The 26,612-nt window shown below is 38.9% G+C and overlaps 1 protein-coding gene across 1 annotated transcript in view; it reads right to left on the reverse strand.

Moving 5' to 3' along the window:
• The window catches only part of ARHGAP42 (Rho GTPase activating protein 42), a 172,643-nt gene that overhangs the window by 40,086 nt on the left and 105,945 nt on the right, over positions 1-26,612 (reverse strand). The window contains exons 5-7 of the mRNA XM_086613887.1: positions 16,499-16,600; positions 11,903-12,013; positions 3,721-3,825 (exon numbers count right to left, since the gene is read on the reverse strand). Coding sequence (XP_086470013.1) covers positions 3,721-3,825; positions 11,903-12,013; positions 16,499-16,600 — 318 coding nt within the window. The remainder of the gene's footprint in view (positions 1-3,720; positions 3,826-11,902; positions 12,014-16,498; positions 16,601-26,612) is intronic.

Genomic DNA, 26,612 nt, shown 5'->3' on the forward strand with positions numbered 1-26,612 from the left:
TGCAAACATCACAGTTAAGTATAACATAAATATGCTAGGTAAGAAACAGGTCACGTGTGGCAGAGCTGTGCAAAAAGCATAGAAGGACTGTGTCAGTCCTAAATATCGTGTGTGTAACCAGGCATCTGGCCAAGCAAACAATTAGGTACCAAGGTGGGTTCTTCATATCTGCTAATATCTATACGCATGTAAATGGACATTTTTTCCTGTTGAATTCAGTGAGGCCACGGTTTTCCTCCACGCACCTACTGTGGTATAGTAGAGGAGAATTATTATGAGGTGCCAGAGGTTTGATAGGTTGCTACTAATACATCGGATGTTGAACACTCTGCTCCTACGGGTAGCAAATAAAGATTTTTGTAATGTTTGTGCAAAGTCATCTTATGGACTCTAATCCTGACTAGTCAGAAAGATACTCTCAGGATTTTATACATTGGCGAATACTTTCCCCTTTATGTGGGAGCTGCACGGTAGTATAATAATACATGCTAAATCTTCTTGAAGACAAACATTATTATTAGAAGGGGAGGTAAAATTCTTCTCTGAACTTTTCAAATTATATCCTTAGGATGAAGTATCTGTTCAGACCAAACTTAACAGAGGACATTTTTAGACTTTCAAGAGGGACAAGCCATTGAAGGGAAGAATGTCCCCATTTTGAAACCTTACCTCTGTTTGTCTATTAGGTTTTTAATTACTACATTTAAGCACCCAGGACTTTGAATCAAATTATAGAAAACAAAGCCAAACGGACATACAAAGTATGCCACCCGCCAGCTGAAACAGTGGAAGTAACAACAGGTCGTGTTAGGACATGGTGACCTGCTGTCAGTCTGCCACTACTCTGCTACTCCGACAGCAGTTACTGCTCCTGCTCTAACCTGTGGACAATTTTAACAGAAAAAGCAGTTCAGATCAACTATTCTCAAAGACCTTAACACACAACGCAATGGAGAGAAGTACTTTTGACAGCTACAACAGATAGGCTGAACACAATTTTCCCTGAACACTCTCCTAAGTTTGTCTTTCCCTACACAAATTATTTCACCTCAATCTGAGGTTGAGTGATGCTCTGAGGGACAAGTCAGTAGATAGCTCAGCTGGCAAAAGGAAGCTGAGGATCTAGATCTGGAACCACAATTCCAACTTCTGTGTAGCAACAGTGAATGACGTACCGTATCCCACTGTACGTTCAGGTATATGTTTCTCTGATGTATAAATATAATAAAAAAATAATGTCGTAATAATTTGTTCCGTCTACCTTTATATTCTCCTCTACCTCTGTAGTCTATTTACAACTTCAAGTTTTAATTATTTAAGAAGAGATTAAATTTAACTATTTCTTCATTAACAATGAAGTTGAAAGAATCCTTTAAATTCTGTTTCTATATATACGCTCATAGAAGATACTAACATATTCTGACTTACAGAGCCAGTTTCAGTCTGTGCTGTGGGTTCATACTCCTCTAAGAACTTGCCATATTAAAGTAAATAAATCTCTGGACTGAAGCACATTTTTCACCCTTTCACTGAAACTGTGCTGTGCAACAACACTGACCCCTTGTGCCTTTATCTGAAAGAGTCTTAGTAGCAAACCGAAAGTAGTAAATACCTCATTCGAAAGGACAAGGGGTCGAGATGCTCTACAGAGAATATCTGCATTTTGATCCAAAAGGAGAAGGTTAATCATGTAGGAGGTTTTGCCTTATTTCCCCAAGCAGCATTTTAAATGGGATTTATACCTACATATGAACAACAGACATAAAAGGAGAGGGGGCTACACAGGTGTGCTGCACGTTTAATTGCAGCAAAACCTGGAAGAGTGTAGTATGCCTGAGAATGCAGATCTACATTAGCAGTGCTAAGGCAACGCCGTCGTCCAACTTTGAGCCAACATACACCTCTCTAACAGCACGACGCTAAAGGGAAAATATCAGTGTTTTATTTCCCAGTAACCCACAGGGAATAGCAGTTGAACACAGCAAGGTGCTCGTGTACTCCCAGACCTGTTTCATATTCTTTAAGTTCAGCGGTCAAGGCACTACCCACAAAAGCTGATGTCAGATCTTCTGAACTGTCGTAGCTTCTTTGAATCTAGTGGAGCTACAAAAATTTCTGTGGGGTGAGTATCTTTCCTTGAAAGAATAAAATGGAAAAGAAATGAATTCACCCCAAAAACACAGCATGTGAAGTAAATGATAGAATTCCTTCACTCTTTTTTAATTTCTTCTGTACTTTGAAATTACTTTTGAAGAAAAAAATAGGGCTGGCCTAATATTAGAATCATAGAATGGTTAGGGTTGGAAGGGACCTCAAAGATCATCTAGTTCCAACCCCCCTGCCATGGGCAGGGAAACCCTCCACTACACCAGGTTGCTCAAAGCCTCATCCAACCTGGCCTTGAACACTTCCAGGGATGGGGCATCCACAACTTCTCTGGGCAACCTGTTCCAGTGCCTCACAACCCTCAGAGGGAAAAATTTCTTCCTTATATCTAATCTAAATCTCCCCTCTTTCAGTTTAAATCCATTGCCCCTTGTCCTATCACTACACGCCCTTGTAAAATGTCCCTCTCCAGCTTTCCTGTAGGCCCCCTTCAGGTACTGGAAGGCTGCAATGAGATCACCCCGGAGCCTTCTCTTCTCCAGGCTGAAGAGCCCCAACTCTCTGCCTGTCTTCATAGCAGAGGTGCTCCAGCCCTCGAATCATCTTCGTGGCCCTCCCCTCTGGACGCGCTCCAGCAGCTCCATGTCCTTCTTGTGCTGGGGACTCCAGAGCTGAACACAGCTATAATATTAATATGTTGAACTTCACTTTTTGCTTTAAAAGCAAATGATAGTGGTTCTAATGCAAATTGGGTGCAAAGATATCTACTTATTTGTATGTCCTTGAAAGTGTAACAACTGAGTTACACAGTGAAATAAATATACACTTGCATACAGCAGTTATGATGAGTGGAAAAGTATGTTGACTAAATGCATTTTTGTTATTTCTGAAAGCTATGGAATTTTTGTGCACAGTTAATCTTGTACAGCTCTTACTACCAACTTCAGACCAATCTTCAGCAAAAGATTCATCTGCTCAGTTGAGAGTAACTTTCTACACAAATAACAGATCCTTTCTTCTGGTGGAACTTAATGCTTATGAGAGATTCTTACCATGGAGGAAGGCCCACCAGTTCTCTGAAGACAACAAAGTATATTCAGAGTACAGCCAGAGAATGGCTTCCCAAGTATGCTTCAGATACAGTGGGAAGGTAGTGGAGAGCAGGACAAGCTTTTGTGATAATTTTTCATCTTGAAGAAACAAACTGCATTATTCTATACCAGCTGGAGCATTTTTAGGACATCCGTTTACTCTAGAAGACAGGCTCCACTCTCAAGAAAGCATTTACACATGTTTAAACCTATCTGGACTACTGTGTTTTCTAATAAAAACTTGTCTGCTTTCCTGCTTTTCTGGTTTCCACTCCCAAAATTTTGACCTGGAAATCACAAATTAACTATCTGAAGATTATTTTTTCCAAAGTTATTTGTTGAAATGAATCTTCATTACATTAACCTTACCAAAAATAACTTTTGCCTATTCATATATTCATTTGATTTCAGCTTACTAAAACATTGCAAGATTTAGAGTTCCAATAAAGTGCTACAAGTCTACTTTAATATCCTGAAATTAAATTAGTAAGCAAGTATTAGTGGAAATACAAATGACCCTTACATTCTGCAAATTGAACTGCAGCTGCTGCTTGTATGGTGCAAACTCCTGAGCCAGTTCATATCCTTCATGGTAAAATGTAAATAATCCTTGAAGAAAGGCCAAGAGCTGAAAAGGTAAAATCAAGAAGTGTTATATATTTTTAACATGCACTCCTAATGTTATGTAACACAAATATAACAGGACGTACACTAACTTAGAAGGAATAGGTATTGCCTGCGATAGTGAAAAAATAGTTCTTAGCAACTGCTACACACTTTTTCTATTGAGGTGAATATTAGAAAGCAAAAACTAAGGAGAGTTGATTTTCTATTAGTTTCCAACAGCAAAATTCAGGAAAAAACATTCTGTGTCTTAGCTCCTGGAACACTGTAAGCTTTCAATACTTGCAATAGCAAAGCTTTGCTGAGCAAGGAATCCATGGTCAGAACTTAAGAGAGAGAGGTGTTAAACAGGCTTTTGCATCATGAAGTTGTCATTTCCACAATAATTTAATTCACTGCCCGAGTCATTTTGTCCAGTATTTCAGTTGGAGTCTTTGATGGTGTATATTTTCCACGTTCATACTGTCAGAGTTCAAGGGGTTTTTTTTCAAAATATTTTTCACTTTCTTCATAGTAATTGCTTGGGCTATGACCTATTTTCCACAAATGAGACTCTTGGAAGTATGTTTTGGACAGCTTAATACAACACAAGAAATCCAGACTATTTCTTCCTGCTCTGAACAAAATGCAAACAGTATTTGGTATGTCTGTGACTGACTCCAACAGAACAGTTGAAGTTGTTACATATCCAGTTGAAAATTTTTCTTAAAGTTTACTTTTAAATAATGTTTGAGTAGTAAAAAGCGCAACTAGATAATCTGAATGCTTATTTTAGCTGTTGAATTAATGCATTCCCACCACCTATTAGTTTTAAAAGCCTTCTAGCTTATTCTGTTCTAAATTTAAAAAATGTTTTGACGTTGCCGTAAGTCTTCTCACCTGTTATTAAATAACAAGCATTTAATTTTTTATTATGGACTGTTTTCTTTGTGCATCTGTAATTTAGCCTACACACAACCAAGTAAAGAAAACAATAGAAAAAGAGATATTAACTTGGATTTACAATAAAAAAAGCTATAACAACAGGACAGATTTATCTTTGTGCATTACAGCCACTGAAAAGCTAATCATCTAGGCTAAGTAACTGGCTGTCCAGGCTGCCTCCTAACAGTAAAAAACCACAGGTATTCAAGAGCATAATTCTTTTTCCTTTTTCAGACTTCTCTATCAGGATGGGATGAATGATCCAATGGAAACATTTATCTCTCTCCATTGACTATTGAAGAGGCCTAGACTCAGGCAACAAAAATTCCATCATTCATATTTAATGAACTTTTCTTTGTGTTACCAGTACCATAGATTATTGTAAGTGAAATAGCTTAAAAATGTAGTTTTTACTGTGTTTATATTTTCTATAAATTTACACTCAGCCCTCTGTAGTTAAATTGTTCTGCCTCCTTCTTTCTTATTGCTCTCTAAGAGACTGCTGTACTAAGATAACATATATTTCAGGGGAATAGCTAAAACAATATTTTGCAATTTCAGAGCTCCATCCATTCCAGCATCACAAGACATTCTACACCCTTTAAGGTGCAAACTTCCACAGTGGGACAGATGAGAGAAGAAGGACGCATCTCTCTGGGCAGACGAGCTAACACAATGACTTGCTGCTACCAGACTTAAGTCTTGCTCTCCCCTTCCTGTTCCTCCTCCCTTTCCCCATTCAGCTTTGTCATGAGTCCTGCACGTCCTTGTGCCAGCTCTGGCATCACTGAGCATCTCTGCCTTGGGAAGGCTGCTGTTTGGCTGCATTGGTAAGTTAAAGCAGTTCAAGGTTTATAGACCATCAGCACTGGCACAAATACAAGTATGAAGGCACGGCTGGGAGAAGGACTTCCCTGTTGGTTTTTACTGGTATTGCAGGATCAGATCAAACCCTGGCCCCAGGCAGAGGTGGTGAAAGTCTACGCCTGCCCAGTAAGGCAGCCACAGAGCCTGAAGAACTGAGAAGATCCTTGGGCATAAAAGACATTTTTTGTGGGGCCTCTACAATAGGTGTAAAATCCTGAACTGCATCTCACCACCAAACAAGCAATGAAGGCAACATAGTCAAGTGAAGGGCTCCACAGCTTGTGTGAAGTGTCTCAGCTTTACATCATCATCTGCCCAGCTGAAATCACTCTCTCAGCTAAGGACCTGGCCCTGCAAGTCTCTTACTGGTTATTTAAGCAGTTCTGAGGAAAGTCCAAATACAACAATTTATCTTAAAATCTCCAATTATGTAAACAGATAGAAAGAATTCTATAATTTTAAGGTTTATCATGTAATTCTAGAAAGAACTACATAAAATAAAAGAAAGAAAACTAATCTTCCTTTTTTTTATGAATAAAGTATAAAACAAGTAAGTAAATTCTAACCAAGGCTCTGCTCTGTCTCCAGCTGTGCAAAGCCTCTGCCCACAGTGCAAATCCACTTACTCAACTGTGTCCTCAACTTCAGCTCCTTCAGATACAGCAGTGTAACTACTCCTGTGCTTATTCCGTCTTGTTTCAGTCAAAAGGATGTGGATTAACTTAACCTGTAAGTAGGAGCCTGCTGCTAAACCAACCCCTTTCAGTTAAGGCAGCACTGCAGGAGCAATACGAGCACTCAGCAAAACTGCAGCCAGAGGAGAATGTTAGAGCACACCAAAATTACAATAAAGGAACGAGTGGATGAAAGTTTCAGTGTATCAGCTTACGCCTGAATTTCGAACATCAGTTTAAAGGGTGTTTCTGGAGAATGTACTGTAAACTGTTTAAATTTCAGCTTCAATACTTAAAGAAAACCGTTTTCCATCATACAAAATGCCTTTACAGAGTACATGGAGAAATAGTGAGGAGGAAAATATTTAACACAAGATGGCAGCAAAGCTGAATTTATCAGAAAGCAAAAGAACAGCAGAAAAAAAAACCCTGTGAAAAATCTGAATGCATTTCAGTTAAAGTACTGCTCAGGTATTCCAGCAGTTGTGCATTACAGAGGATCTGGCCTTGAGGTTCTCTTGGTCAAATGCTCTCTGAGCACTTAGAAAAACAGGAATAAAGGTAAAATATGCGTATTTTATGCAAGTCCTAGGCCAACTTATTCAAGTTCTGTGTTGAAACAACTGACACTGAGGATGGTATACGCCCTGCACCCAACGGGCCTGTGCTGTTAAGGCATCTTCACAACCGCTTCCACCAGGACATGTACAGCCATAGCATTGCATGGAGGAGATCTAAAAGCCAAGGACTTTTGCCCTAGGCTTATGCTCACAGTGGGGTTGTCTTGTTCCTGGCATTACAAGTGGCACTGCTGTGAAAGGCGGGCTCATAATTTAAAAGAGATTTATATTAAATAATAAAGAAAAGAAAACCAGCCCACTTTTCTTTCAAAAAAGATTTTCAGAATGTATTTTGATGTGGTCTTCACATGTAACGAGGTGATTTGTTTCACCAAATGTCACGTACAAGGCCTGACATGTCCATATCAATAATTTTTCATTTCAACAAGTGCCTCATAGTTATCTCAACCCCAGTATCTAATCAGTCACATCAATATTAAGTGAGGTCTGAACTCCGTCATACAATGCTGCTCACTACCCCAGCACCGCGAGGATTTCAACACAGAACCTGAAACAAAATCCAACTACTTCTTGAGACTTTATTTATTTTTACGTAGAGCTGGTGACCTCAAGACTGCCTGGTCATTTCACTCTCACAGGAAGAAGACTGTGCTTAGGTTTTGGATAGGGGAGGAATTTAACCTCTGGCCTTCAGCACATCAGCCAGAAGTCCCTGTCTCCCTGGTTTCATTTTATTTATAAGTAGATAGCACCAGAAGGTACTTCTCCATCAGGTTAAAGTGAATGTAGTTAATAACGCAGAAAACCCTAGGAAGAGCAAATTTAGTTTAATGTCCACAGTGAAGTCTCATGGAGCCGCATGCAGCTACAGGCAAGGCTTGTTGGTTGCTTTTGTTGTTTTTTTTTTTTTCTTTAAATAAACACTTCGGGGCCTTCATGACACTTAACAGACCACCCTCATATTTCAGACAGTTAACTGCTTGTGAGCTCTGCGTCCCAATTCCTACAGGCCAGGGAAGTCCTGGCATTGCCGAGGGACAAAGTGGAGCTCTAGGAAGGGGTCTGTACTTCTCCTAACAACAATAACATCCTCAGAAAGCTGCATTGCTTTGGGCTATCTATCTTCTCTGGGCCCATAAAGACAAAGCCAGGAGCAGAGATTATTGTCACTTACTTTGTTTTGTTGTTTAACTTGCTGTAAAGTAAATTTTAACTCAAATTTGTCCTTGAGAAAAAAATTTAATTCATGATCTGTATGAAACGTTTTAGGTTTTTTCTTTTGTCTTGGAGAAAATCAAGATCTAGGAGGATCACAAATAGTCAGCTGTCAGTTACTCACACTCTGGTAGACATTAGTGACTCCTCGAGACAAGATGCAGAGAACAGCAGAGAAATCCAGGGCCTGAGGAGCAGCTCCAAAAGTCTACGCGGATTATAATCCTCTATCCAGAGTATGAGTCATTAGCATTTTTAACCCTAAAATCTCTCCCCACTCTCCTCCAGGAAGGAACATTCTCCACTCCTACCAACTTCTACTGTCCTACTGTCCCAGGTGTAACTCACTTGGCAATTTTTGCTAGGCTACTTCTTCCACTCTGGTTCCCACACCATCCTTATCTTTTGGCATAGATAAACTGAAGATCTTGGAAGAAGCTCCAGCAGATCATTTGCTTTTCAAGTTCTATTCTCACATCATAAACTTATCCTTCTTCCACATGGGCATCCCAATTTCCTCTTTCACTGCATTAACAGTCTTTTTTTTAGTTAAACTCTCCTTCAAAGAGTCTACTAGTAACATGTCAGACTGAGAATTACATAGAAATGTGACACCACCGAGCTGATAAATCAGACGCAAGCAGCACACGCACTAGAAGGCCCCACAACTAGCAGAGCTCTTGAGGAGGAGCGTCTATACGCACACACCACCAGGCATCTTCCAGCATCTGAGCATCTGTAGAGCATGCAACAGAAATGGAATAATATGGCAAATCTTTTGATACGTGATTTTGAAGTGTTAGGCTTTGTCCTCATATACCTGCATCTAGGAGCACATTCTCATACTTCCAACATGACTTACATAAACTATGCATTTTTAAAAAGCCTATTTTGAAAACTTTTTCTTTTCTTTGTCTCATGGTACTGCTGATGTGTATTATAATTTACTTGGCATACTGTGCCTTATGGGTTTTAGCAAATGCTTTTATTCCAGCATGTTGTATGTGACAGACTAGAAACAACAAATTAAGAATTTCGAAGGTTCAAAACTTTTTAACTGATGTTGTAACTGAATTTCCATTTATACTCGGATTGACTACAAAAAATTCACACCTAGAGCCAGAAGGCCTGCAAGAGCTATCATTACCGAGTCACCAGAGTATTTCCTGTACCTGTGTGCAACAAACAGCATACTGGGCTAAAATGCCTACTGATCTGACACAGGATGGCAACTGATCCACTCAAAAGTAAATTTTACCTTCTGGATGTGTTCACCTGGAGACAAAAATACTTGGGTCCACAGGACTGAGTTTACCAGTAACCTCCCCTGCTTGCTTGATCAGTATCAGCACTGATGAATTGATAAATTGCTCTTTCATTTTGGTAACTCATAGCTGCTGCGGTGACAGCTGACATAGCATGGGGACAGCTCCTGGTCAAAAGGATAAAGCTCAGTATCTCCAGCTAAAATATATAAAACCAAATTTATTTTCCCTCTCTGTCTAGCCCATGGGATGAAAGAGATCCTATTTTTTCACGAGTGGCGTCCCTTAGGGGTCCGTGTTGGGCCTGGCCCTCTTCAACATATTTGTCGGTGACGTGGACAGTGGCATGGAGTGCACCCTCAGCAAGTTCGCCGATGACACCAAGCTGTGTGGTGCCGTCGACACGCTGGAAGGGAGGGATGCCATCCAGAGGGACCTCGACAGGCTGGAAAGGTGGGCCCGTACCAACCTCATGAAGTTTAACCAGGCCAAGTGCAAGGTCCTACATCTGGGTCGTGGCAATCCCAGGCACAAATACAGACTGGGCAGAGAATGGATCGAGAGCAGCCCTGAGGAGAAGGACTTGGGAGTACTGGTGGACGAGAAGCTCAATATGAGCCGGCAATGTGCTCTTGTGGCCCAGAACGCCAGCCACATCCTGGGCTGCATCAAGAGGAGCGTGGCCAGCAGGTCGAGGGAGGTGATTCTCCCCCTCTACTCTGCCCTTGTGAGACCTCACTTGGAGTATGCGTCCAGTTCTGGAGCCCCCAACATAAGAAGGACATGGACCAGTTGGAGAGGGTCCAGAGGAGGGCCACGAAGATGATAAGAGGGCTGGAGCACCTTTCCTATGAGGACAGGCTGAAAGAGTTGGGGCTGTTCAGCCTGGAGAAGAGGAGGCTCCGGGGTGACCTTATAGCAGTCTTCCAGTACCTCAAGGGGGCCTACAAGAAAGATGGGGAGAGGCTGTTCAGGAGGGTCTGTTGTGATAGGACAAGGGGTAATGGTTTTAAAATAGAGGGAGGTAGATTCAGGTTGGATATTAGGAAAAAATTTTTTACCATGAGAGTTGTAGAACACTGGAACAGGTTGCCCAGAGAGGTGGTGGATGCTCCATCCCTGGAGACGTTCAAGGCCTGGCTGGATGAGGCCCTGAGCAACCTGATCTAGTTGGAGATATCCCTGTTCCTTGCAGGGGGGTTGGACTAGATGGCCTTTGAAGGTCCCTTCCAGCCCTAACCATTCTATGATTCTATGATTTTAACTATATGCAATTGCATAATAGTATTTCCTAATATACAAAGTCTTCTAAATACAGAAAGTTTCTATTACTTTAAAGGAGCATAAGTCTCCTATATCAGGGTCAGAGCTAGGTCAAGACTGCTCGATTTTTCCAGGATGTGAGAGTTTTGCAGAAGTAGACAGAGAGAGACACTCTGGATTAATCTGTGACAGGTAGAAAAATGTTCTTATTTAGGAATCCGAGCAAAGTTTTAGTCTCTAAGATTTGGCAGCTGTATGCCATAAAGATAGGATTTCTGTAAGCACTGCTTGCTGAATCCAGGTTCATTAGTTTGCATCAATGTCAAACATTCACTATACAATATATTCTCATCTCATGGAAAGGAGGCATCTGAGCAGCTCTTCTTGGTGACACTGGGTGTTAGAGATGTAATTCAACCTGTTTCACAGTCATAGTGCTGCTTCAGTTAGTTACAAGGAAGCTGGAAGATGGTGTGGAGAGAGAGAAAAAGTTATACCTGTCACGTTCCTCTATCACAACTGATGCTCTGCTGTGCTCAGTAGGCTTAATAGGAAGGGACAGACGACATTGGAAGTTCTCTGTCGAGGGCTACAGGTACTAACTGAATAAGGCAATTGGCAAGCTAGTCCTGTGTGACACCAACAGTAGTACTACTACTAATATGCCACAGAAATGTGCTAGCACATCATGCTGAAGCAGCTTTTGGTACAGACTGACCCTGAAGGTAGCTAGGGGTGGAGGGGCAGAAACACAGTTCAGGAGAAAATCCTGATCTAAATATAGACTGAAACACAACTTTATCTTCCTCTTTTATGGCGTGTCGGTATATGCTTTCTTTTATGTGCAAAGTAAACTAAAGACAAATAATTCCATCAATAGAAAAATAAACTTACCTATCCTACAGAAAAACTGATTTTTCACTTTGTTTCATGTGCAACTCAGAAAAACAAGTGTACACTGTCTATATTTAAATATAATCAAAATTTCAGCCATGAAACCACGGTATTAGGAAACATCCATTATGTGTTGCACAGATGCAACATTACATGTTGTCCCATTAAAATGTTATGCACACTCCAAGTCCTCAGACATTTCACTTCACAGTAGATATAATGTTCTCACATAAACCTTTAATAAACATGGAAAGTGCCCAAGCCAAAATCTTAATGTCTGACTACATACAAACAACCAGCGAACACAATCTTAGAAAGGGTGCAAAACCCAGACATTTTTAATTCGATTTTCGGCTTTAAATCTATGCATTCTAAAGAAAATGAAACACAAAACTTACAGGTTCAACAAATTCAAATTTCTTTTTCTCTTGTACTTCTTGAATTTTAAAAACATATTCTAATGATGCTTCATAAAAGTTTTGATGTTCTCTGTCAATCTGTGTATCTGCCTAAAAGACAAAATGAAATATAGACAACATTAATTTATCCTCATGATTGCTTTAAAAACAGATTTTGTCATTAACAAAAAGATCTTCCATAGTTCACAAGCTTCATGGGGCTCAGTTTTCTTCCTAAAAATCAGAATACCTTCTTAAAATAGCTAAATGCAAGTTTAAGAAGCTAACGTTACACATTTTAGCCTCATGTCTTTTCCCCATGCTCTTTTGATTTCTTCTTCCTTTTTGCACTTCAATATTTTAGTTTTTAGAAGAGTCTGAAGGGGAACAAAGAAATATGGGAGCAGGAGCTCTGTCCCTGAAGAGAGTAGGATAGGAATTATGGAGAGACAAAAAGATTAATATTTCTGCTGAAATGTTTGAGTATCACATGCACTGAAATATATCTATTTCTCAGCTTCAAATACCTTCTCAAGAAGGTATTTTCTTTCTTAAATAGACTGCCTTTAAAAATGACATCTTGTAACTTATTATTTCATAGTGTGAGTCACATGCTCTTGGAATATAAACATATTTAAATTCTTAACCTCATAAATCAATTATTTTTCATGTTTTAATTTTCAAATGCAAGAACTACAAGGCAATACTTGTCAGAAGTGCCTGAATAATACCACCTGATATGAAGATCCAGTACCAAAACAGAGTCTTCTGCCTAAGCAACTAAAGAATTAACTCTTATCAGCTGATAAAGAGTAATAGGCTTTTATCCTCAATTTAAACAAGACCACAGGAGACGGACCTTACAGACAAGTAGTGTAATATGTGCATAATGCCTAAAGAGGATATGCAGATTCCATTTTAATTCATCCTTCTTCATAATAAATCATTTTCTCAAGCAAATCTCTTCTGCATTGCCTTAGTTAGGTTTTGGTCTTAGGTAAAAAAGAAATTTCATCAAGTATCGGCAATACAAGTAAAATCAGTTCAGCTATTTTTGACATATGCCAGTTAAAATATAGCAGTATACTTCTGTGTATTCTCTAGTCCAATGCTGGCATGAAAAATAACAAATATGGGAAAATTGGAAAAGCTAGATGTTGCCTTCGCTTGACAACAAACATTAAAATGGCAAACACGTCATTAATGAAGTTTAGTACTTCTAACAGTATGAATGCAAAAACTCAGTGTTTTCCTTCAGGAAGGACATGGACATCAATAGCACCATATATAATTAACATTGCTTCTTTAATTAAGGACATGCTACTGTCGTGGTTTGGCTGCACAGGCTCTTAATAATATTGATCCACTTCCCTAACGCAGTGCTCTAGCACTACTTCAAAGCATGGGCTTCAACAATATGTTTCAAATGATTCAGTACTAGCATTTCCTTCCCTTGTCTATAAAAAATGAATCAGGAAATTAAGTACAAAAGCTAATATTATGAAGCAGAAATCAAGCACTCAAAATTCCAGCGATCAAGTGTTCTACCACTGAATTAACTCTGCCATGTGCCATTCATATAGTGCATTTGGCTGGTGTTTTCTTTGATACTGTGTTAATAGTCCTATTTCACAAAAAAATGTATCACAAAGGCATTGCTACATAGCTGAACAGTACCAGGTGCCACCACTCTGGGACACGATCCAGCCCACTCTCGCTCACAGAAGTGCAGTCAATAAGCACTTGAGACAGACCTCAGTTCTCACATTTAATTACAAGCAAACGATAGAATCTAGTTTTAGAAATCAGCTTTTCCAGGCTTTGACTCAGAAAAAGTATTTAAACACATAATTAAATCTATCTCTATTCTGAACAGCAATTAGGCAGATTGTAGTTGTGTAATGATACTTACGACAACCAAGTGCCATCTCAAGTATGGATGGGTTGTTAAATTAAGGCCTTAATCACCAATAGTGTACAGGGACTAAATCATAATTTCCAAAATACATATTCTGCAGAAGCTTATGAATTTGTGTGAACGCTGAGGATTCAGATATGTGAGAACCACTTTGAAAGTGGTTTTAAAGTTTCAAAAGCTGAATGGATTTTCGCATGTCTTTCCATGAATTCAAACTGCATGTAAAAAATAAAAAGATTGATGGATTTGATGGATATGACTTTGAGTCTCTACTTGCATGACATCTACTTACAGTGAGTAATATTTTCATTGATGTAGAATATCACTAAAACATATACCAGAATTTCACATAAACTTGGGAGATTCAAGCCTTTGCTCTATATTTATGCCCGATTCTGGAACAGATTTCAGAGAAATAAAATCAGGAGTTTATTAACTTTTTCACATCACTCAATTCTGACCGTTTTCTGCTCCACTGTGGACTTCCATAGGAAGAGAAAAGACAGTATTGCGAAGTTTTGTTTTGATGCTAAAGGAAAAGAAGTCTTATCATGTATGTAAACTGAATAAGCAGTCTTGCAGGCTCTTAAAATATCCAACACATTTCAATTAGATGAATATATGCAAACCACTCGCCATAAAATTTGTTCAGACCATCAAACTTTAGCTGCCTAATTAAGGTGCTCTCAATTGCACTCAAGTGAGATACGCAAAATAGCCCAACACAGTATGAGAACTACTCCTTGCCCATCCTGGTACTCTTTAACCCACATAATGTGATGAGGTACCAAGAAATCTCAACAATTCAAATGAAAAGCGGGTTAAAAAAGAAGCAGTATTTTTCAGTGTGACAGTAGCAGTCAAAAAATGTTGTTCCCATCTCATTAAATGCATAACATTGGCTTAAAGAAATGACTTCCCTTCTCCTGCATTGAGAACTGAAGCCCCAGCACCACTGGGTTCTTTGCTCGTGCCCTGGCACTGCTGTGGGCTGCTCTAACAAACCCCTGTCCTGGACACATGGGCTCACCCGAACCACTCTGGATGTGAGCCAACAGCTATCGCTTGGATTTTGGGCCAGGAACTGGTGCTTGGCCTCCTTTTTTTTTTTTTTTTTAATGATACAGATGCAGGCCAAAAGTCGCCCCGGTTAACATTTCTGGTACTGATTACTATTGTGCCTTCTATTATGGTGGGTCCATGTTGCTGATTCAGCACAGTTACAGCTGCATAAAAGCGGTGAAGACAGAAACAACAGGTTATGCCCTAGATGCTTTTCAAGTGGGGCATCCAGAAAAGCAAAAAACCTCCATCTCACAAGATTTTTAAAGCCAGAGATGTCACTTAAGGACACTGTGGAAAAATTTATTCTGGTTTTCCATTAGTTTATATACTTGGGCCAAATCCACTGTTATTCTACCACAGTTTATTAGATTAACAGTTGTTACTTTTCACTTCAGCTGCTGTTTTTAGACTGTAATTATTCTCATGTCTCAAGAGTAAAATATTTTAGTTATTTAATTTCTATTCTACAGTAAATTGGTGCTTAAGTTCACTTTTCCACATTTTAATACGGAATTTTTTTTTTTCCCTCAGCTGGTGCTCAGCCTCTAACAGAGCTGCTTCTTCATCATACACAGGATATTTAGGAAAACTGAAAGCTGTACATATAAAACTTAACATACAAGTGGAACAGTTAACCAATCCTACATAACTAACGTCTTGTCTAGACTAATTATTATATAGACAGCAACGGCAAATCAGAAGTATAAACATTATTAGAAATTTTGAATTGCTAAGCCTCATTTAATGCAAATTATAGCATTATTGGTAAACATTAGAAAAGAAAATCCTACAATTTGTGACTGAGTAAGGATCACATCTTCTGTGAAAACCCCATCTGCAAACTAATCTCCATGATTTAAGAGCCATCACGACAACAGTAATCCTATCAAAATAATTTTTAACTACTTTTGGCACAAATCCCAAAGTGTCATTGATATCAAATTGCTGGTTTTACTGTAATTTGCCTCAAAGACAAATCATAGTTATTTCTACCAGCATACTGAAAAGCCCTGGAATCCTCTTGTTAAACTAGAAGTCTTCAAGGTTTGTTTTTTTTTTTTTTTAACAGAAAAGAATTAGCCATATAGACTCTTCAAAGCTTAAGTTGTGGATACACTTTCAGGGCATGATGCTGCAATCTCAGAATAAGGTGAAAAAGAGGGAAAAAACGGCATAAAAAAGTATCATTAAAGTGATCTCAGTTCAGTCGCCCAGATTAAAAATTATGTGAAACAGAAGTATAATTTCATCAAGTAATAAATTAAACAGCAAAAAACCCAATTAATTACTTGGCTTTCAAACATTCTACATATAACTTACAAAAGTCACATTTTTACTGTAGTGGTTTAATTCTGTTGTTGAATCCAACAAATATTAGCTGTACTCGAAGTACACAAAGTCAGACACGTAGAACATTGCTTTGTTAAAATATTTAACTCTTATTAGGGTATAATATTATTCCCACTCGAGAATTTATATTCACAACAAGCGTGACTACAAGAAATCACCACAATTTGACATTAATAAAATACAGCATGTCTCGAAAAGAACCAGTTTGTTATCAGGATCTCTATGCAAACGTGAAGCTGGGTAAGAGTGTGTTTAGCACTTACATCTTGCAAATGAGATTCTTTCTTCTTTGCTGATAAATTTAAGTGCTTCTCTAAGATGGAATAATATTTCTCACTTTCCTTGTCAAACTTCTTCTTCCCATCCTGCAAAACAAAACATTGCTGAGTAAAGTATTTGACCAAATACCACAGCTAACTTTAAAAAAAAAGAATAGGTGTCAAAAATATGCCTGGTAATAAACCCATTTTTGTTGGTTCCAATGTCTTTAGGGTTTAGTTCTGAACTGAGTCTGAAGATACTAGGGGGACTGAATCAATTATTAAATGCAATAAGAAGTAGGATTTTTCCCATAAATAATAAACCTATACAAGTGACTTGCACAGTTTCCCATAATAAATATACATGAGGTTTTATGTAGGTGGTATCTTGCTAAGCAGACATTTAATGCAAAATAATCTTCCCCAAGTTTTATAAATGTACCCACCTGTCACACTGTCTCTGCTGAATAAAAATATTGTGGAAGAGGAAGGTGAGTATAACAAATTTGACAACGATATAGGCCTATCTTTTGCATTTAAGACTAATACATGCTTATTTTCCACCCACACTTAAAATATGGGGATAATGGAAAAGCACATACGTGGTTGCAAAAGGAAATTGGTCCAAAAGTCTGTTTCTAATAATATTTTGATGTGTCTGAATATTTAAGCTTGTCTCATTTAAAAGAGTTATTCTGCCTTTTTCCTTTCCCACTCCTCTTAAGTTCTTCCCCATCATGTGAAGATAATCCTCGCATTTCCACCACAAGACTACTTTAATATATAACACAAAAGAAAGCTACCACAGTGAGTAAATTAAGAAAAAAACTTACTTTTTGTAATCTAATTTACAATTTTTACTTCAAAAATTTTTAATCACCTATTCTGTTTAAATCTGAAACTTAAGAAAAAGACAGCTTTCTCAAAAGTTTTTCCATCTTTCAAGAAGTTTCAAATTTCAAGAAATAGGAGAAAGGATTAAAGTAAATATCCTATCAGAGTATTATTAATGATATAACCATAATTTTTAATTATATAATTATTTGCCCTCTAATCAAGAGCAACTCTCTGCCAGCGACTTTTACAATCTTAGGTAAGTCCGAAGGATTCTTTCTAATGACTAACGAGTTGAACATTTTGGGGAAAAAAAGAAAACTCAAGACAACCAGTCCTACTTACACACATGCAAAAGCTATTAATGATGGATGTATTTGGTTTGCGTGGCAAGGTTTTGGTAGCAGGTGGGCTTCTGTGAGAAGCTGCTAGAAGCTTCCCCTGTGTCCGACAGAGCCAGTGCCAGCTGGCTCGAAGACAGACCCACTGCTGGCCAAGGCCGAGCCGATCAGTGACAGTGGTAACACCTCTGGGATAACATGTTTAAGAAGGGGGAAAAAAAAACCTGCGCAACGGCAATTGCAGCCAGAGAGAGGAGTAAGAACATGTGAGGGCAACACCGCTGCAGACACCAAGGTCAGTGAAGAAGGAGGGTGAGGAGGTGCTCCAGGCGCCAGAGCAGAGATTGTCCTGCAGCCCATGGTGAAGACCACAGTGAGGCAGGCTGTTACCCTGTAGCCCATGGAGGTTAACGGTGGAGTAGATATCCACCTGCAGCCCATGGAGGACTCCACACTGGAGCAGATGGACATGTCCTGAAAGAAGCTGTGACCCTGTGAGAAGGCCATGCTGGAGCAGGCTCCTGGCAGGACCTGTGGTGAGAGAAGCCCTCATTGGGGCAGGTTTTCTGGCAGGACTTGTGACCCCATGGGTGACCAAGGCTGGAGCAGACTGCTCCTGAAGGACTGCACCCCATGGAAGGGACCCACGCTGGAGCAGTCTGCGAAGAATGGTAGCCCATGGGAAGGACTCATGATGGAGAAGTTAATGGAAGACTGTCTCCCGTGGGAGGGGCTCCATGCTGGAGTAGGAGAAGATTGTGAGGAGTGTTCCCCATGAGGAGAAACAAGCAGCAAAAATAACATGCGATAAAGTGACCACAACCGTCATTCCCCATTCCCCTGCGCTGCTGTCAGGGAGGAGGTAGAGAAATCAGGAGTGAAGTTGAGCCTGAGAAGAAGGGAGGGGTGGGGGAAAGATGTTTTAAGATTTGGTTTTATTTCTCATTATCCTACTCTGATTTGATTGGTAATAAATTAAACTCATTTCCCCAAGTCAAGTCTGTTTTGCCCAGGACAGTAATTGGCGAGTGATCTCTCCATGTCCTTATCTTGACCCACGAGCCTTTCATTTTACTTTCTCTCCCCTGTCCAGCTGAGGAGGGAGTGATAAAGCAGCTTTGGTGGTCAACCCACCACAGTGAAAAAACTAATTACTGGACATGATGCAGTAACATCAGGTCATCTTCAGAATTGCAGCGATTTTTTTCCTGAACACTTTCTTCTTAGATATTGTCAGACATAAAACCAAATAACTAGCCTGTATTGTAGCACCATCCTGTTTTCCTTTGTCATATCATGGAAAAGTCAGGACAGTCAGAGAAATAAGAAACAGAAGGATGAATTAAATGTCATAAATGAAAACTTATCAACCAGCTGTAACAACAAACCACTTACTGATTAGCTCTGGTGACTAAAGTTCACAACGTTAATTATACTAGATTATAAAACACATAGCATACTCCCTATCCTGCAAAAAGTTCAAATATATTTAGTATGAAAAATATGCATAATTTAATGTTCTCATTACCTCACAATAGAAATATCTTCAAAAGACATCACAAGAAAAAGAAGGCACTTGACCCAACAAAATATTAATTAGCAATACAAAAAATTTCCCAGTGCCTTCTATATTTAATTGCGGTTATGCAGATATGAGGAAAAAAAGTCAAAAAGGAGAAAAAAAAACACGCTTGTATTTTTTCTAGCAAGGGAAAATAAACTACATGAATTATCTTCTAAAATCTTTCCCAAACATGTTTTTAAAAGAAAGAGAGAAGGCAGAAGGCAGGACTTGCCAAATGACTGATTAGCCAAGAAATCAACTTTTGTGGGACTAAAATCACAGGTTGGTTCCATGGCCACACTTTTATTGGGGAATACTCAAGTGTCACGTCTTTATGATCAAGCAAGAGCAACCTGAGTACCTCAATGTCTCCTTCAGTCACAAAGAGAAATTCAGTTCAGTTGATCATACAGCACAGATACGTGCCTTTTGAATTAAAGGTGAAGCTAGTCGCATACTGTGTTACCTTCTGAGACAATGATGTTAGAAGTACTGGACTAAAAAAAATGAACTGGATTATTTTAAAATCCAGGTGACACAGGTGGCAAAGTCACCATCTTGAGGAAATCCCAAGTCAAGGGCAAACTCAACTGATGCAATGAAAAATACAAAGACAATTACTTTTTTTTTTTCCATGTCACTGCAAGTTGGGATAGAAGTCTGCCTGATCGCAATATTGAAGCCTTTTCTCACGAGTTGTGAGAGTTCAGTGCTGGATATCCTGTCCACCTACTTCAGAATGTAACTTGCCACAGCCTTTGACAATGAATCCTGGGTGCAGATGACATTTGCTGCGTATCTAGGCTTGACGTTGTGCTTGCCTTTGCTGCCTCAGAGGCTGGACCTGAGCAATGAGACATGGAGCCGTGGGCAAAGCTCCTGCAGCATTACCTGTCTCAGACTGGGAATCACCGAGCCCCGCTGGGTCGGCATCAATTCCTTCCCCAATAGATTTGTGACATAAGTAGTAGGTATTCCTCTTGCCTCGTGAACTGTCTCAGAATCAAGCTGACATACAGGTAACGGATGATGTGAAGTCTGGTCAGGCACTTGAGCCCACATTAACATAACCTTTACTAAGCAGAGTTGGAAAAGAGTCTGAAGTCTAAGCTGCTTGGTGAGTCAAAGAGAAAGGTGTGAAAATGGAATTTAGCCATCTGAAATTGCTCCTCATCTATCATACAGCACGTCAAACGCACGTCAATGCCAAGAGAGATTCATTCACACATCTAATGCAGTTCCCAATGCACCAAATCCAGCCACTTATATTTTGTTCCAGCATCTACAACGAAACCTGTGAATTACATATCACGGTATCTGTTCTCTTTATACATAAAAAGGAAAACACAGAAAGTAAATGATCAAATCTAAACAGATACAACTACCCCCAGAAAAGGAAAAAAAAAAAATCAAATAAACTAATTGTCATTGTAAGGCATCTCATATCTCCCATGAAGCTTCACAAACATCTCTGTGGCATCATCTGTGAGGACACGCAGAATTTGAAGGCTGCCTTGGTCTTCTCCAGCAGTGCCAGTCTCCTCTCAGACTGTACCTCTCTGCTGTAACAGTGATCCACTCAATCACTACCTTCACAGCTTTTACACCAGTTAAGGAGAAAACTAACAATTTGATACCAGGACAACTTCTAGCCCGAGCGCAGTGTTTCCAGGGACAACACATCCTATTAACTTCCTTTTTATCCAGATTTTAACACAATAAAATTTCTCCCGTCAAAGCTGAAAGTGGACAAAGAAACGAGAATAAACAGAAGTAGACTGAGATTAAAGATCACTTAGCAGTTTTGACTGCATTAGTGTCTTTACTCGGTGATACTTCTGGGAAGAAGGCTGTAGTTACAGCGGCACAGTGTTTCTGGCATTGTACTGATCACTCAGACACACTTCTGGGAAAAGTCTAACAAATACTGGCCCCAACAGGTGAGTGAGCTCCCTTTCCTTGTCATGTCCTGTTCTATGCCAGTAAAACCCAAATATTTGAATGTGCTTAAGCCTCTGAAAACTGTTTACTTCATAAAAATTAACAAAAAAAAAAGATAGAAGCAGGTGATTCATTTTCTGGAAGAGAAGCAACACTTCGGTTTATGCCAAGACAACTCTCACTTCGCACACTCACTGGTGACTCACAGCACATCGGCACATGTTAAGTAGAGTCACAGACTTGTCTCATTCCAGCTTTAGCCTTTTCTTCTGCAACCCTCAAAACACTCTCTTATACACAGCTGCTGCCCAAATTAATCATCTGAATCCTGGTCCCAGCAATCTGTGCCCATGAGACTGAGAATCCTGCTCTTCCACAAGCCAGGAGGTTTACTAAGAAAGTTTCCATGCAAAACTGTCTCCTCAAAGCTTAGGAGACAGACGATTGCTTCTGCCTCTAGATTCCCCATTGGATCAAATCCCAAGGATAAAAGAGATGGGGCTGGATAAGAAAGCTAATGCTGTACTGTCACCTGAACAGACAGTACCAGCCATGACACAAAACCTAAGGAATGTATGTGGCTATTAGGAAGATGCTATTCCTGACCTCTGCACTATGTCTCTTATTCCCTTCAGCCTCCAGCTACCTCTCTTCCTCACACATCCTTCCTGTAAGTAATCCGCAGTCTTTCTCCTTGCCCTGGAAACTCATCAATCATTTCTGTCAAAATATCAGCTAGAACAAAAAATCTAAATACAAAAATACAAACTACAAAATGCTAATCCTTGATGTATTTTACACCAATATCTTCTGTATAGATCAAGTTCTGCAGACTCTAAGCACTGTAAATTTCTCTCTATGGTTGTTTAACCGTTCTCAGGTGTGTCTGGACAAACAAAAAGCTTAAGTCAGTTCAAAAATATTTACAGTTTTAAATGCTCAAATTTCTAACAACCCCATTAGGAAAGTGCTTAACCAAATGCTCAGCTTCTAGCGTGTAACAAAGTCTTACTAACTGCCAGTACCCTCTTGACAGAGTCAAGTCATGTAATACTGGATCTAGGTTTAATTCCTGGGTTTGCTCTCTCTGCTTAGTTTTCCTCTGCGTTTTATAGAGGAATATATTTTTATACATATTTTTATATATATTATAAATATAATATATTTTATATGTCAGTTTATTTTAAAACCGATTAGACAATTTCCAAAAAGAGAAAATTATCTTTACAGAAATAAATTTTGCTCAAGATACCACCACAGACCTGCCTGTTTGAAGTTTAACTCAAAAGATGTTCTCCTATCCGTCTTGTTTTACAGAAATCTATGGGTGTGAAAAGATCAGATATATACTTATCTATTAGCATATCTTAGCTAAATCTTACATCTACTCTAAATAAAACATATTTACTCTGTTTGTCCCAAAATTTGTATTTAAACTTTAACATGCTGATCTTTAAAACAAAAAAAACCTGCGCATTTCGTTCAGATTCATTTTCAATAACAATATCCTTGCACAACCATGAAACAAACATATTTTGTAAGACGCAATTTTAAAAGGATCAAGAAAGGAAATGAAACCAGAAAACACTGCAAAGAAACTATATGGAGAAAAAAATTCAGTGAGAATCCCTCACTTGATTAGGAAACAAGCGAACACTGGGAAACATGGCCGTGACGATTTTCTCCCCTACTCCCCATCCCACCCCAACAAAATTAGTACATATTTTTCTAACCAACTCAAACTGTAGAAACTGGCACAGAAATACAATAGCACAATCTGAATATAGATCAAGTCAGACACGTTTGTCAGTGGAAGGAACTGAAGGTAATGGAGATCAAAAAAGCCACGTCTCCTTTCCTTCTCTCTGACAACAACTGCAAAAATGTTGATATAATAACACACTGGAGACGGTTTATTGCTGGAAGTTTAGACTTGAAATATTTTTTCAAAGCCACCTTTTTCATTACCTTCCAAGCAAAAATTTAAAATGTATTTCTACAAAGTTACTGGAATTTTGTTTGGAGTTGTAAATTTGAGGGATCATCTCTTACTAAGTAGTAGGACAAAGGAAAGTAGAACTGTAGACTAGGAAATAAATTAAACTTAGTCTTGGAAAGACTGATTTAAGCGCAGATTCTATGGATTTCCCGGAAAATGTGAGATCTGAGAGTCTTACGACTTCTCTTCTGATGAGAAAAATAAATTCACCTTCCATTTTATTTTGCCTGAGGTTTTGCTTAGAATTGTCATGGAGGAGGTTGAGGTGGTGATGGTTTTTGTTTAGTTTTAATAAAATTCAAATTATCATAGGCATCTGAGACCACAGACTGCATTTTGTTAGATGTCTGGATGTGGGGAATTTTTTCTTGGTAGAGATTTTGATTTGTTATGTGAATGCTCACAGTTCAAGATAAGGCCAAAAGAGATTTTCCAAAAAGAAAAGTGAAAACTCATCCCCTCCTCCTCCCAATCAGAATTTAATGTATCATGAGGCTACAGGGTTTCTCTAAATCTGTGAGAAAGCTAGGAGGTTAAAGGGCATTGTTTATGTATTGTTAGCAAACAGTATGAAGCCGAACACCATGATATCAAAGTTTATAAGGAATACTGCTCCGTATAAAATAGGGTTAATGTAACCATAAATTATGACTTATGTTACTCATAACTGCTAGTGAAAACACTTCCAAATCAAAGCTGAATGCATTATGTGAAAAATTAAATGTCCTAACGACTATAAATCTTTAAATCAATTCTTTACTAAAAAAGAACAACCATATGCAAACCATGAATATTCAAAAAATAATACAATGTAAGACACAAACAGTTATAATAAAAAGAACATATTGCAACTATGAAGTATAACAAGCCAATAAACCAGGAATACAAGAGTGTTTGGCAGCATTAAAACTATGAAGATAGATATTAAAAACTGGCAGTTTAAAAAATAACCTCAATTAAAATCAGGTAAGATATGCATAAAACTAAAAACATACTTTAAACAACCCAAAACTAATTTAAGTTTAAGACAGAGTTCACATCTGTGTAAAATACTGAATAACCCTGCAAAAGTTAATTTACTTTCAAGTTCATAAACTTCTGAAGGAAATTTTCTTTTCTCTCTGTAATGTCTTGACAGAACCAAATATCAGGTACTTTCAAAAATGTTCCCTGGAAGAAGAGAATCCTACAGTCATTTCCTAATACCTCCCTATTGAATTTCATCAGGTGTGTGAAAATAGAAGGTACCTACCAGTGGAGACAAAAAAAAAAGCAGAAAAGTGTCACTATTTCTATGAGATCTAAAATTCTGTTCAAATTAAGAAGCAGTTACTATTAAATGAACAAAAATGTTTGTAGGATGTCATTTGTTTCTCTCAAAAAAAATTCTCTCTTGAAATGGAAAAAAATATTAAAAGTTCCCAGCACCACTGTGAAAAGACATGCAAACCTGCCAGTACTGGCAGGTCGCAAAGCAGGACACATTAGACTCCCTGTTATTCAGCTGCAGAGTTCTCTCAAGTTTAATTGGCATTTGCCGACTCCAGGAGTAGCTGCTAGCTGTCTGGGAATCTGTTAAATTCCTGCCCAAACAGCAGGACTGGTGAGTCTACACACGTAATCTAGTTTTATTGTTTTTACCGTCTACTAAAAATGCAGTATTTTTGCTGGACTATCGTAGGATATTAGCATGTTACCACTTTAATAGTATGAAGAAGCTCCCCAGAACAGCAGATACCGACTTTTTAATTCTTCTCTAAAGTAGGTTCAGAATAAGTTTTCTGAAGACAAAAATGTTTTATCATAAAAGCAAGAGGGTGTCCTGTTCCTGTACAAAAGCTTGTGACTTTAAATAATTTAAAAAAGAAAGTTACCCATGTTCTTTAGGAATTCAGAAAGAAGCTTTAGTTAACTGTATACTTCATCAAAAGTCATATGGAATAAACTGCTCATGTCATAAGCAATGCAGATGTTTGTTGGAAATCAAGATAGCTATAATGTGCTGAGTAGTAAGTTAATAACAACAAAAGATACAACACAACCCTCAGTCATCACTTACATGGTAAAAGGAAAAAAAACAGCTCACATTTGGGGCATGCTATTCTTAAAAAATAAAAGTCCATCAGCAATAACACATGTTAAGATTTAGAATATTCAAAACACTGAAGTCACTGAGCTGAAGTTTACACCATCCATGTAAACCTGTTAACATTAATGCTAACAAAATCAGACGGGGAGGAGACATTCTCTATATGAAAGTGGTGAGTTGTAGCCAACCCTTCGACACAAACAGTGCCACACATGGATTGCGCGGACAGAAGAAAAGCAACATTTCCAATGGAGGGCACTGAAGGTCTTACTCATGGGTAACAGGCAGCTCCAATTTTTGCCTAATCTTCCATGCCAGCACCAGGGCTAAGCAGGGACAAATCTCTCAGTTTCACCCATGTTTAGACTGCTAGAAGTTAGCCTTCAGTAGTCACACCAACCTGTTATCCAACGCTGCACCAACAGTGAAAAAAGGTTTATTTTTCTTGATTCTCTAGTTCTCATACTAAGAACAGAGAAGATAGACTTGGCTCTAGAGTTACTAACATAAGTGCACAGAAATACTAAAGATATGGTGTCCAGTTATGTGGAACGTAAGCACAGTGCAGGGCTGCTACAGGCACGACAGCTTTTGTAGCATCATCTTTGCACTTGACAGTAAGGCTTGCTTTCATCATAACAGTCAGAGCAGGGAACTTCTCAACTACAAAAAAAAAAAGAAAAAAGAAAAAAAAAATCGAATTTTTAAAACTGTATTACACTAGCCAACAACTTCCCTTGGTCTTCACCAGTGCCCCTTTCCTGCCATCGCTGCTGCTCTTTGTCTGTTCCTCTGTTTCCCTAAATGGCCATCACCCATTCCCCAAGCAGCTGCCCTGTTGGCATCCAACACCTGATGCTGCTGCTCTCCTCGCCTATGTTCCTCCCATCAGCACAGGCTTTCTTTTCTCCCCATGGAGTGTTTCAGGTTCTCCGTGCCTCCTTTCCTATGCTAGACTCCCTCACAAACGAAGTGTATTTCAGTAATATCCCAGTGCACCAGTAAACTGAAATGTGTATGAAGAGGCCACTTCATCTGCACAGTTAGCAACTACCTTCTTTCCTTTGTGCACTTAAAGCAAAGGAAACACAAAAAAGCTGCAAAGGACATAATATCATTCCAATAAAGCAATTCCGACAGACTAGCTTATAACGTCACATACCCACTGCTTTATTTGAAAAGCAGAAGATAAAACTCTCTTTCTTAAGTAGTAATTTCTTTTTAAAACCACTCTTTGGGACTCTCTCTCCTGCCTATGCCAAGCAATCTGCCGTCATGGCTGATTTCAGCATGCCAGCAGCACATCCAGCACAGCTCATGGTCCCACACCACCTTCCACGTCATCGCGA

This window comes from Tauraco erythrolophus, chromosome 1 (genome assembly GCF_009769465.1).
Source record: "Tauraco erythrolophus isolate bTauEry1 chromosome 1, bTauEry1.pri, whole genome shotgun sequence".
NCBI classification, from domain to species: Eukaryota; Metazoa; Chordata; class Aves; order Musophagiformes; family Musophagidae; genus Tauraco; species Tauraco erythrolophus.